The 13,389-nt window shown below is 41.0% G+C and overlaps 1 protein-coding gene and 1 long non-coding RNA gene across 2 annotated transcripts; both read right to left on the reverse strand.

Annotated features, from left to right (window-relative positions):
* Positions 1–3,521: 3,521 nt before the first annotated feature.
* LOC124000460 lies at positions 3,522–4,898 on the reverse strand. Its single transcript, XR_006832622.1, has 2 exons — positions 4,443–4,898; positions 3,522–4,266 (listed from the first exon to the last, which is right to left on the reverse strand). It is a non-coding gene; the product is annotated as an uncharacterized LOC124000460 (long non-coding RNA).
* Positions 4,899–7,051: 2,153 nt separating this feature from the next.
* On the reverse strand, positions 7,052–8,455 carry LOC123999714 (3-mercaptopyruvate sulfurtransferase-like). The gene is made up of 2 exons (XM_046305724.1): positions 7,822–8,455; positions 7,052–7,611 (listed from the first exon to the last, which is right to left on the reverse strand). Exons 1-2 carry the CDS (start codon positions 8,408–8,410, stop codon positions 7,310–7,312), a joined length of 891 nt encoding a protein of 296 aa, XP_046161680.1. The 5' UTR covers positions 8,411–8,455; the 3' UTR covers positions 7,052–7,309.
* Positions 8,456–13,389: the final 4,934 nt, after the last annotated feature.

Here is a 13,389-nt window from a genome sequence, read left to right on the forward strand (position 1 = left end):
GAATTTATCTAATGTGCTCTAGAGCACCTAAAGTAGTTTTCCTGTGCTTTGTCATCATTATTTGTTGATGCACATCAGTTTTAGCACGTTATTGTTTTATGGAAAAGAGGTTGGAAATAGGTGTCTCCATAATAATAATCTAAATAGCCTACACGACGTGCACTCTTCCTGCTCTTTCCCCATCACTCTCACTCACTCAGAAATAGGCTCCCTCACTGCCTGATAGTCAGCAGGAGCAGGTCACAGTAAAGTGTATATTTTTAATAAATTGCCATGGTGGCCAAAACCCAGCAACTAGTGACCAATACATTTTCACCAGCGGCATCCTTTTCAAAGTTGCCTAATTTTACAGGAAAACTAGGAACATGGCAACCCTTCTCTGAACTATTATGCAATTTGATGCATGCACTGATGCCAGTATGAGCCTTCATTGGCTTTCATTGGCACTTCATTCTGTAGGTCATTTGTGGAACTGTAAACGTGTACAATTTCAAGTCTGTTGTTACACTTTTTCCACACAATTATGACACCGAATAAATCATGATTTCCAGCTATTTATCAAAATCTGCAAATTTCTTGGAAAAATAACATTATGCAATATTTCAGTGTTATTTCTGACCCATTTCTGACCCATTTTATGCAGGCAACTTCACTTCCACCCCTGCATGTCCAACAACTCACCCGTAGAGGGAGTCCCTGTGTATAGTATCACTTTTCTTCTATTGTTATACATACAATTAGTTGTTTATTAGGATCCCCATTAGCCGCTGCAAAAGCATCAGCTACTCTTCCTGGGGCCCACATGCAACATGGCATACTACCAAGTACAGACATTTTTTAATCAAGGACTGAAATACGCTATGGCCTACATATCAGTACATACACACACTATGTAGGTCTAATTCATAGTACAGTGCAAATTACAATACAAGATATATGTAAAAAGACTGTCTCTTCACAGTCCCCTTTGTGCAGGAAGGTGTTCTTTTATCATTTTTTTTCAACTGGTTCTATTGTTAGCTTGAGTTACCTAGTTACCCAGGTCTCTATTTAATACTGTGTCTCTCAGCCTCTGTTCTGGACCTGGGGACTTTGAGGAGACCTCTGGTTGCATGTTTTGTGTTGTACCGATGACTACTAGAACTGTGTGCCAACTGCTTGAACAGACAGTTCGGTACCTTCAACACATCAATACCTCGCACAAAGACTAAAAGTGATGCAATCAATATCTCCTCAACTTTGAGCCAGGAGAGACTGAAATTCATGTTACTGACATTTTCCCTCCGTGTACATCTAAGTGTGATATGTGCTGCATTGTTCAGGACCAACTGCAATTTACCTATAGTGCATTCTGAAAGTATTCAGACCCGTTGGCTTTTTCCACATTTTGTTGTCACAGCCTTTTTCTAAAATTGTTTAAATTGTTTTGCAGCGATTACAGCCTCAAGTCTTTTGCCTTGTTTGCAAACTCCAAGCGGGCTATCATGTTCCTTTTACTGAGGAGTGCCTTCTACTTGGCCTCTCTACCATAAATGTTCTCCCATCTTCACAGAGCAACTCTAGAACTCTATCAGAGTATCCATTGTGTTCTTGGTCATCTCTCCGACGAAGGCCCTTCTCCCCGATTGCTGGGCGGCCAGCTCTAGGAAGAGTCTTGGTAGTTCCAAACTTCTTCCATTTAAGAATGATGTTGGCCACTGTGACCTTCAATGCTGCAGACATTTATTTGGTACCCTTCCTTTCAGCATTTGTAGTTTGCATATCATAACTAAGTTTGCTAATCTTGTCAACAAAAAAAGTTATTGAAGTGGTTGGCAATATCAAAGGGTTTTGTTATGAACAAGCCATCTGCCTCAATGACGGATGGAGCAAAGTTTGCTTTTTGTCTATAATTTAATTTGACTTACTCCAGAGGTTTTTACTATCATTCTATTATATATCATTAATCTTTCTTCCATAGTCTAGTTTATTTTTGTTTAGTTATGTGATTTCTCAATTTACTGTATGTTTGCCAGTCTGCTGCCTTGTCAGACGTATTTGCTATTTGTAACGGGATTCGTCCTCCTCTGACGAGGAGCTTGAGAGATCGGACCAATATGCAGCGTGGTACGTGTTCATCATGTTTTAATGAACAAAATCACTGAACACGAAAATATAAAATAACAAATAGAAAACGAAAACCGAAACAGTTCCGTGTGGAACACATAGGCACAGAAAACAGAAAATAAACACCCACCGAACACAATAGAAAACAGGCTACCTAAATATGGTTCTCAATCAGGATCAACGATTGACAGCTGCCTCTGATTGAGAACCATACCAGGCCAAACACAGAAATAGCAAATCATAGACAACCCACCCAACTCACGCCCTGACCATACTAAAATAAAGACAAAAAAGAATTAAGGTCAGAACGTGACACTATTCCATTTGCCTCATCCCTCTCACCCATACAGTTTTTCAATTTGTCATCTATCCATGGGGCTTTGGCAGCTCTAACAGTCCATTTCTTGATGGGTGCATGGCTATCAGTAACTGGAAGAAGCAGTTTCATAAATGCTTCAAGTGCAGCGTCTGGTTGTTCCTCATTACACACATCAGACCAATAAATATTATTCACATCTTTGACATAGGAATCATTGCAAAATCTCTCTAGTGTAAATCTATCAGTGGGGAGTACAGTAACAAGTAGTCAAACTCCAAAAGGGTGTTTGTATAAATCAGTTTGCTCTTATTGATACCAAATTACAACTATGGTTCAACTGTACAGTATGTAGTTAGACCTGGAATGTGTTGTGCAATGGATATGTGCCATGGAGAAGGATCATGCCATCATCAGATGTGACCTTGTGAGAGATGGATAACACTGTACCCAGTTCTCTCTGTGTGTTTCCGTGTGCCCATCTGAATCCTGCCTGGGTCAAAGGCGATGATGTTGTGCTGCCTGCCCTGTGGGAGATGGCCTCAGCTGTGGGAATGTGTGCTTTGTCACGGGGGTCTGATTACATGCTCAATGCTTGGCTTGTGCGTAGCTCATCGTCTGGGCAATTGAGATTAATGACAAACCTGATCCTTGGCCTGCCTCTATTTGTTAAATTCTAGGTTATTTTGATAAACTTCTGTTTATTTGACAACTTGAGGAATTTAGTGATTTGCTGAATTTCGAGGCCTTTACCTCGACTGACCCTTTGATTATCAATTAACTTAAATGTTATCTCAGTGTTTAGGTTCATAAAGTCCACAAACCTGCACAGAGTCTTTCAAAAGTGCAAGACTACACTCTCTGTGTTTCTCAGGTATTTTTTCAGGAAAAAAAATATTTTCCATCAGAGAGACTTTTGGTGATGGAAGAGATTTAGGAGATTATTTTTGGGGGAGTTCCGCTTCTTACAAACCATTCCTGCTACTGTTCTATTTAGGCCCTACTCAAAGCATTCTAGAAGTAAGAATAAGGCAACAATATGACACAGCAACAATTTCATTTGAATGGTAATAATAATACAAAGTACAATAGATTTACATGGTTTGATGGCTGATGAAGACAGCATTTATTAATGCCTTGGTAATAGAGGAAACAATTAAAATGATCATACATATAAAAAAAACACAATAGTATTTGATAATTGACACAAGTATGGTATTCAAGTGTTTGTATAATCATACGCAAAACATAAATTTTCTTAAATAGGCCAGAGAAATGTTCACCTTGACCAATGTGTTATGTTAGCAAATATATTCTCTCACTTGTTTAGACAGTTGAGATGCCTGTGAACAGTAATTATTTTGTGTGAAATGGCCTTGCCCAGAGTGACTCTTGGGAGAGGGGTTCCTCCCTCCAACTTCTCCAGTAAGTCCTGGACATGTGAAAGGGTCCCACCGGAGTCCAGGATGATGTTGGAGGAGGGCTAGGAAAAAACAGCGACTGGGAAAAATAGGAGCTAGGATAAACGCTGGTTGACTTGGCAAAACAAGACGAACTGGCACAGAGAGACAGGAAACACAGGGATAAATACCTCTGGGACTAATGGGGAAAACAGGCAATACCTGGAGGTAGGTGGAGGGAATCACAAAGACCGGTGAAACAGATCAGGGCGTTACAGTAGCCTCCCCCCATATCTCTAGCAGGAACCCAGCACCTCTCCTCCATAACCATAACCCTCTCAGTCAACCAGGTACTGGAAACGCCTGCCCCGTGGTCGAACACCCAGGAAGCGTTTCACCTTGTATGACGGATGGCCATCGATGACACAGGGGGGAAGGATGGGCCTGGAGACAGAAGACAAAGGGCTGTGAGACACTCGTTTAATCCTAGACACGTGGAAAGTAGGGTGAATGCCGAGGGTACGGGGTAACACAAGACAGACAGCAGTGGAACTAAGGAATCTAGAGATGGAAAAAGAACCAATGAAACAGGGAGACAGGTCCCGAGTGGAAAGCCATACCCTCTGCCCAATGCAGTAGCGGGGAGCTGGAGTCCAGCTGCAATCCGCTTGTCGACGATACCTGGAGTTAGTCTTGAGAAGTGCCGCCCGAGGACTTCTCCAGGTACGTTTACAGCAGCAGACAAACATCTGGACCGAGGGTACGTTGACCTCCTGCTCTTGTTCTGGAAAGAGTGGAGGCTGATACCCCCATAGAGCACTCAAAAGGGGAGAGTCACATGGCTGAACAGGTAAGGGTGTTACGGGCATACTCCACCCAGACCAGTTGTCTGCTCCATGTAGTAAGGTTGGTTGAGACCAGGCATCTTAGGGTGGTTTCTAACTGGTTTCTAACAAACTTTCATTAAATCACACATGCAAGATAGCAAATTATAGCTACACTTGTTGTGAATCCAGCCAACATGTCAGATATCAAAAAGGCTTTTCGGCGAAAGCAAACGATGCTATTATCTGAGGATAGCACCATAGTAAACAAAGAGAGAAACCATATTTCAACCCTGCAGGTGCAACACAAAACGCAGAAATAAAAATATAATTCATGCCTTTCCTTTGACGAGCTTCTTTTGTTGGCACTCCAATATGTCCCATAAACATCACAAATGGTCTTTTTGTTCGATTAATTCCGTTGATATATATCCAAAATGTCAAATTATTTGGAGCGTTTGATCCAGAAAAACACCGGTTCCAACTTGCTCAACGTGACTACAAAATATCTCAAACGTTACCTGTAAACTTTGCCAAAACATCAGCTATTTTTTAATGTAAATAATCCTTAAAATTGAAGACTGGATGATCTGTGTTCAATACAGAAAGAAAACAACCTGAAGCATGCTTTCTGGTCATACATCTCTATCTAACAGTACACTTCAAGTGACCCTCGTTCAAGATGGCCGTACTTCTTCATTACACAAAGGAATAACCTCAACCAATTTCTAAAGACTGTTGACATCCAGTGGAAGCGATATGAACTGCAAGAAGGTCCCTTAGAAATCTGGATTCCCAATGAAATCCCATTGAAAAGATAGGCTGGAAGCAACAAAATGGAGTCATGGTCAGCTTTTCCGAAAGGAAGGCGGGAGAGGGCCTTATAGGCATCGCGGAAGTTAGAAGAACAATGATCCAGGGTTTTACAAGCCCTGGTAGCACAATCAATATGCTGATAGAATTTAGGGAGTCTAGTTTTCAGATTAGCCTTGTTAAAATCCCCAGCTACAAAGAATGCAGCCTCAGGATATGTGGTTTCCAGTTTACATAGTCAAATAAAGTTCGTTCAGGGCCATCGATGTGTCTGCTTGGGGGGGAATACATGCGGCTGTGATTATTATCGAAGAGAATTCTCTTGGTAGATAATGCGGTCGACATTTGATTGTGAGGAACTCTAAGTCAGGTGAACAGAAGGACTTGAGTACCTGTATCTTGTTATGATCACACCACGTCTCGTTAATCATAAGTCATACCCCCCCCCCCCCGCCCTTCTTCTTACCAGTAAGATGCTTGTTTCTGTCGGCGCGAAGCGTGAAGATACCAGCTGGCTGACTCCGATAGCATGTCTCGTGTAAGCCATGTTTCCGTGAAGCAAAGAACGATACAGTCTCTGATGCCTCTCTGGAATGCTACCCTTGCTCGCATTTCATCAACCTTGTTGTCAAGAGACTGGACATTGGCGAGTAGTATTCTCGGGAGCGGTTCACCCGTCCCCGGAGCCTGACCAGAATACTGCTTCGTCTGCCCCTTTTACAGCGTCGTTGTTTTGGTTCGCCGGCTGGGATTCAATCCATTGTCCTGGGTGGTGGGCAAAACACAGGATCCGCTTCGGGAAAGTCGTATTCCTGGTCGAAATGATGGTGAATTGACGTGGCTCTTATATCCAGTAGTTCCTCCCGACTGTATGTAATAAAACCTAAGATTACCTGGCGTACCGATGTTTAGAAATAACACGTTAAAAAAACTAAATATTGCATAGTTTCCTAGGAACGCGAAGCGAGGCAGAAAAATGTGGTATAACCTAAAAGGCTATTACCATAAAAAATATAGACCTACACATACTAGATTGATGACCATCTATGTAAAAAGTAGACGTGTTGGACATTGAAGTCTTCACGTTTACTTCTTGTCTAACCAAAGTTAAAAATGGACCCTGAATAAGTAAAAGTTGTACAAAGGACTACTGTATATGGTAAAAGTTGTTATACTTTGAAACAAATACAATACAGAGAACTTTGTACAGTAGATGCCATATTGTATTGTACAAATTAAACAGTGACATCCTGCAATCGAACTGACAAACTTCTGTTAATACTTAAAACCGAACTGCACTTAGAAAAACCCCTTGACATTTCGTGGGTCTACATCTCATAACAAGGTCACACCATGGCAACTACAACTCCATGAAAATGACATTTTCCTTACATTTTCATGGTGCATTAAGAGCAAGTTTCATTATTTTAAAAGTCCCTTAGAAAATGTCTGTCAGTGGCAACATCTACAAGACAATGTTGCCAGGCTGCAATCCCCTAAGTAGGAGCATACAACTCAACCATAGTCCAATTCTAACCCGAATACCTCAAACATTCCATCCTTCTAATCTTTATTAAGACATTAATATCACATAGTTTGTAACACCTTTATTGGACATCTTGAATATAAACATAGGCATACTGTATTCATTGACTCTTGAACGGTGACCTCTTTCGCAATGACACATTCATCCAACTCAGCAAAAATCTTCAGTCAAAATCAGTAAAATACTCCATATTTTGTGCAATCTGTAGCTTCTGTTGTGATTCATAGTGTCTCCTCCCTGCTTTTAATCAGCAACTCATTCAACAGTATTTTCCTTAATGCTCATCTCTACTCGTCTCTCCTCATCACACTTGCTTCCCCTTGCCCTCAGAGATGACATGCTCCGGTGCAGCCCTTTTGAACCATTCATACCATGACCCGTCATACACAGACACTGACCCTGAATGTCCCAGCAGGTGAGCAGCCAGAACCACGTGGCATGCAGTGACCCCTGACCCACAGGTTACCCAGAAAGGTTTCTCCAAGTCCACCCCTGCCTCTCGGAACATTTTTGCCAGCACTTCAAGCTCCAACTCCTTGCCTGAGGCATCCATGAACTTGGTAAAAGGCATGTTGATAGTACCAGGAATGTGGCCAGGTTCAATGTCTGTGTGTGAGAGAACGAAAGAAAACGATAAGGAGAGCGGTAAAAGAGAGGGGGATAGAGAAAGAGGGAAGGTGAGATTTTATTTAAAACATAATTGGGACAAAATATGTCTTGACATTTAAAAAATCATATTAGCAAAGATGTATAATACCATCAAATGTAATCAATTCTAGGAGGGCAAAATAAATATTTGCTTATTCTCCCACTGACCATCTCTTAGTTCTGGTTCAGTTCCCCGGAACATGCCGGCGGGTCTTGTGTCAATAACTTGCACCTGTTTGGTCTCGATGTTTTTCAGCACATCATCATATGACTTGACCCATGATTGATTGGCGGTCGCCTTGAAGTCCGCACGTTCTGGCTTGGTGTATTCTGCAGTGACAGGATGCCCCTCGGCCAGCCAATTCTTCATACCCCCGTCCAGGACCGATACAGAATTGTGCCCAAATAATCGGAACATCCACCACACTCGGGGTGCGCTGAATGACCCAAAATCGCTGGTATCGTACACTACTACATGTGTATCGTTTCCTATACCTAAACCCCCCACATACTCTGCAAAGTAGTTTGCAGTTGGGAGCATATGGTCCATCGAGGAAGTTTTGTCAGAGCATTTGTCAATATCAAAGAACGAAGTTCCAGGTATGTGCTGTTGGTTAAATTCCGCATTTGCATCGCGTTTCAATATCGGTACATGCCAGGATGTATCCAGAATTCGAAGATTCGGTCCAATAAGGTTGCTCTTTATCGCATCTGCAAGCCATTTGGCTGAAACAAGCTCCTGAGTTTGCACCGCCATAATTGTCCTTGTCTTGAACTTTGAATCAAGGTTGCCATGTCTTCAACAAAATTCCAAAACCCGCTCAAAAATCCTGAAAAGTAGTCCCTTTTTCTTTTGCACAGGAAGAGGGGAGTTGCAACATTTAGCCAATAAACCCCTTTTTTCCACAACGTTACTGAGTGAATTAACAAGGAATCTTGACTTAACGTCTAACAACTTTAGAAGCAAAATTCGGTTTTCCATCAAAATAATAATTATTGCAAGCTAGTGTGACTAAAAAAAGGAAATGGAATATGTCACAAGAGAAAATATATTTCGCCCTTTTTACACTTCTGACTGTTACTACAGTACCAGTCAAAGGTTTGGGCACACCTACTCATTCCAGGGTTTTTTCTTCATTTTTACTATTTTCTACATTGTAGAATAATAGTGAAGACATCAAAAGTATGATGTAACACATATGGAATCATGTCGTAAACAAAAAAGTGTGAAACAAATCAAAATATATTTTCTATTGAGATTCTTCAAAGTCGCCACCCTTTGCCTTGATGACAGCTTTGCACACGTCGTCACTATTATTCTACAATGTAGAAAATAGTCAAGCTAAAGAAAAACCCTGGAATGAGTAGGTGTGCAATTTAGAAATAGTCCAAAAACCAGCAACAAGCAACCACATACATTTTCACCAGTGACATCATTTTCAAAGTTGCCTAATTGCAACCCTTCTGAACTATTACGCAATTTGATGCATGGATGTGATACTGGTATGACGCCTTCATTAGCTTTCACTGGTCCTTCAATTCTGTAGGTCATTTGTAGAACTGTAAACGTGTACCATTTTGATTTCAAGTCTAATATTGTTCCACCTTTTCCACACACTTATGAGATCGAATAGGTCATGATTTCCAGCTTATCAAAATCTGCAAATTTCTTGGAAAGTAACATAATGCAATATTGCATGTTTAGTGTTATTTCTGATCAACGCATGTCCAACCCTCCTGTACAGGGAGTCCATAGCGAGTGCTGGTCAACAACTGCCAGGTTTTGAATTTTTTTAATCTGTAGCCTAATCTAGCTGACTGTTACCTTCAATCTAATGCATTCTAACAACAGCTGATCAGCAATTGCGATAGACCTGTGACCATGATCACAATTGAGTACTTCCAATTTCATGAACTAAAAATGGACATGAATAATTACATAATAACACAAGTCTACAACAACAATAAACTGAAGTTATAGGCAATTGATTAAATCAGTTTGCCAGCTCAAGGTCGGCTACACAAGTGGAACAAATTGATTTGCAATGATTCCAGTAATATCTTAATTTCAACATATTTATTGTATAATATAGTAGGCTACAGTAGTCTACATAGGCATGTCAATTAATTCGCTATTTGATGACCAATAGATGCAAGTGTGTATATATATATATATATATATATATATATATATATATATATATGCCATTTAGCAGACGCTTTTATCCAAAGCGACTTACAGTCATGTGTGCATACATTCTACGTATGGGTGGTCCCGGGGATCAAACCCACTATCCTGGCGTTACAAGCGCCATGCTCTACCAACTGAGCTACAGAAGGACCCTGTAGCTCAGTTGGACTCTGTGCACTACCACAGAGTCCTATTGACCCTGGTCTAAAGAAGTGCACTACCCCTATGGGTCCTGGTCTAAAGTAGTGCACTACCCCTATGGGCCCTGGTCTAAAGTAGTGCACTACCCATATGGGTCCTGGTCTAAAGTAGTGCACTACCCCTATGGGTCCTGGTCTAAAGTAGTGCACTACCCATATGGGTCCTGGTCTAAAGTAGTGCACTACCCCTATGGGTCCTGGTCTAAAGTAGTGCACTACCCCTATGGGTCCTGGTCTAAAGTAGTGCACTACCCCTATGGGCCCTGGTCTAAAGTAGTGCACTACCCCTATGGGCCCTGGTCTAAAGTAGTGCACTACCCCTATGGGTCCTGGTCTAAAGTAGTGCACTACCCCTATGGGCCCTGGTCTAAAGTAGTGCACTACCCCTATGGGCCCTGGTCTAAAGTAGTGCACTACCCCTATGGGTCCTGGTCTAAAGTAGTGCACTACCCCTATGGGTCCTGGTCTAAAGTAGTGCACTACCCCTATGGGCCCTGGTCTAAAATAGTGCACTACCCATATGGGTCCTGGTCTAAAGTAGTGCACTACCCCTATGGGCCCTGGGTCATTGTTAGTTTCGCTGTGGACTTTTCCCCGTTCCATAACTTCCATTTCAAATGTCCATTTAGCGCTCGAGACCCAAGAGCTGAGCATTTTTAGTCCTTCGCTTGATATGGTTTTCTGTAAACAAAATTGACATTAGAATGCAGTTTAAACCACCTCCGAGCGAATTTATCTAATGTGCTCTAGAGCACCTAAAGTAGTTTTCCTGTGCTTTGTCATAGTTATTTGTTGATGCGCATCAGTTTTGGCGCGTTAAAAATGTTTTTATGGAAAAGAGTTTGGAAATGGGTGTCCCCATAATAATAATCTATATAGCCTACATACAACTGGTTAAAAGTTGTGACGAAGTGCACTCTTGCTGCTCTTTCTCCACCACTCTCTTTGTCACTCAGAAATAGCCTGCCTCACTGCCTGATAGTCAGCAGCAGGTCACAGTGAAATATATATTTTTTATGAATTGCCATGGCGGCCAAAAACTAGCGCCGAATACATGATCAAAGTCGCCTAAACGCAGGAAAACTAAGATCATGGCAACCCTTCTCTGAACTATTACGCAATTTGATGCATGCACGTGATTCCAGTATGAACCTTCATGAGCCTTCACTGGTCCTTCATTCTGTAGGTCATTTGTGGAACTGTAAACGTGTACCATTTTGATTTCAAGTCTGTTGTTCCACTTTTTCCACACAATTATGAGACAGGGGTCATGATTTCCAGGTATTTATCCAAATCTGCAAATTTCTTAATAACATAATGCAATATTGCATGTTTAGTGTTATTTCTGACCCATTTTATGCAGGCAACTTCACTTCCACCCCTGCATGTCCAACAAATCACCTGTAGAGGGAGTCCCTGTGTATAATGTCACTAATCTTGATGATCCCCATTAGCCGCTGCAAAAGCGTCAGCTGCTCTTCCTGGGGTCCACATGAAACATGGCATACTACAATGTACAGAACATTATTAGTCAAGGACTGAAATACATACATTTAAAACGTCACACATAGCCAACATATCAGTACATACACACAGTATGTAGGTCTAATTCATAGTACAGTGCAAATTACCATACAAGATATATATAAAAATATTGTCTCTTCACAGTCCCCTCTGTGCAGTAAGATCTTCATTTATCCGTTTTTTAAAACTGGTTTTATTGTTAGCTTGAGTTACCTAGGGTGGCAAAGAGTTCCGTCTTCCAAAGTATAGTTTCTTATTCTTTTTTGTTTAGTATTTCTCAATTGACTGTATGTTTGCCAGTCTGCTGCCTTGTCAGACTTATTTGCTGTTCCATTTGCCTCATCCCTCTCACCCATACAGTTTTCAATTTGTCATCTATCCATGGGGCTTTGGCAGCTCTAACAGTCCATTTCTTGATGGGTGCATGGCTATCAGTAACTGGAAGAAGCAGTTTCATAAATGCTTCAAGTGCAGCGTCCGGGTGTTCCTCATTACACACATCAGACCAATAAATATTATTCACATCTTTGACATAGGAATCATTGCAAAATCTCTCTAGTGTAAATCTATCAGTGGGGAGTACAGTAACAAGTAGTCAAACTCCAAAAGGGTGTTTGTATAAATCAGTTTGCTCTTATTGATACCACATTACAACTATGGTTCAACTGTACAGTATGTAGTTAGACCTGGAATGTGCAATGGATATGTGCCATGGAGTAGGATCATGCCATCATCCGATGTGACCTTGTGAGAGATGGATAACACTGTACCCAGTTCTCTCTGTGTGTTTCCGTGTGCCCATCTGAATCCTGCCTGGGTCAAACTCTGCAGAGAGGCGATGTTATGCTGCCTGCCCTGTGGGAGATGGCCTCAGCTGTGGGAATGTGTGCTTTGTCATGGGGCTCTGATTACATGCTCAATGCTTGGCTTGTGCGTAGCTCATCGTCTGGGCAATTGAGATTAATGACAAACCTGATTCCTGGCCTGCCTCTATTTGTTCAATTCTAGGCTATTTGATAAACTTCTGCTTATTTGACAACTTGAGGAATTTAGTGATTTGCTGAATTCTGAGGAGTTTACCTCTACTGACCCTTTGATTATCAATGAACTTAAATGTTATCTCAGTGTTTAGATTCATAAAGTCCACAAATCTGCGCAGACTTTCAAAAGTGCAAGACTACTCTCTCTGTGTTTCTCGGGTGTCACGAAGTGTTGTGTTGTTGTGAAGTTGTTGCTTCGATTTGTGATCTTGTGCATTTTCAGGCAAAAATATTTTCCCTCGAGAGACTCTTGGTGATGGAAGAGATTTAGGAGATTATTTTGGGGGGAATTCCACTTCTTACAAACCATTCCTGCTACTGTTTTTCTATTTAGGCCCTACTCAAAGCATTCTAGAAGTAAGAATAAGGCAACAATATGACACAGCAACAATTTAATTGTAATGGTAATAATACCACAAAGTACAAGAGATTTACATGGTTTGATGGCTGACGAAGACAGCATTTATTAATGCCTTGGTAATAAAGGAAACAATTAAAATAATCATACATATGAAACAAACCACAATAGTATTTGAAGATTCACACAAGTATGGTATTCTCAAGTGTTTTTATAGTCATACGCAAAACATCCATTTTTCTTAAATAGGCCAGAGAAGTGTTCACCTTGACCAATGTGTTATGTTAGCAAATATATTCTCTCACTTGTTTAGACAGTTGAGATGCCTGTGAACAGTAATTATTTTGTGTGAAATGTTAAGAACTATTGTGTGAATTGTATCAAGTTATTCCTCATGTAAACCAAATATTTTGTATCAAGGAT

The sequence above is a fragment of the Oncorhynchus gorbuscha genome, linkage group LG16 (genome assembly GCF_021184085.1).
Source record: "Oncorhynchus gorbuscha isolate QuinsamMale2020 ecotype Even-year linkage group LG16, OgorEven_v1.0, whole genome shotgun sequence".
In the NCBI taxonomy this organism is placed as follows: Eukaryota; Metazoa; Chordata; class Actinopteri; order Salmoniformes; family Salmonidae; genus Oncorhynchus; species Oncorhynchus gorbuscha.

Excerpts from the sequence above, each read along its gene's own strand:
- LOC123999714 (XM_046305724.1), bottom strand. The coding sequence starts at position 8,410 with ATGGCGGTGCAAACTCAGGAGCTTGTTTCAGCCAAATGGCTTGCAGAT. Across the intron at positions 7,612-7,821 it reads TGAACCAGAACTAAGAGATG|ACATTGAACCTGGCCACATT; the intron begins GTCAGTGGGAGA and ends TCTCACACACAG.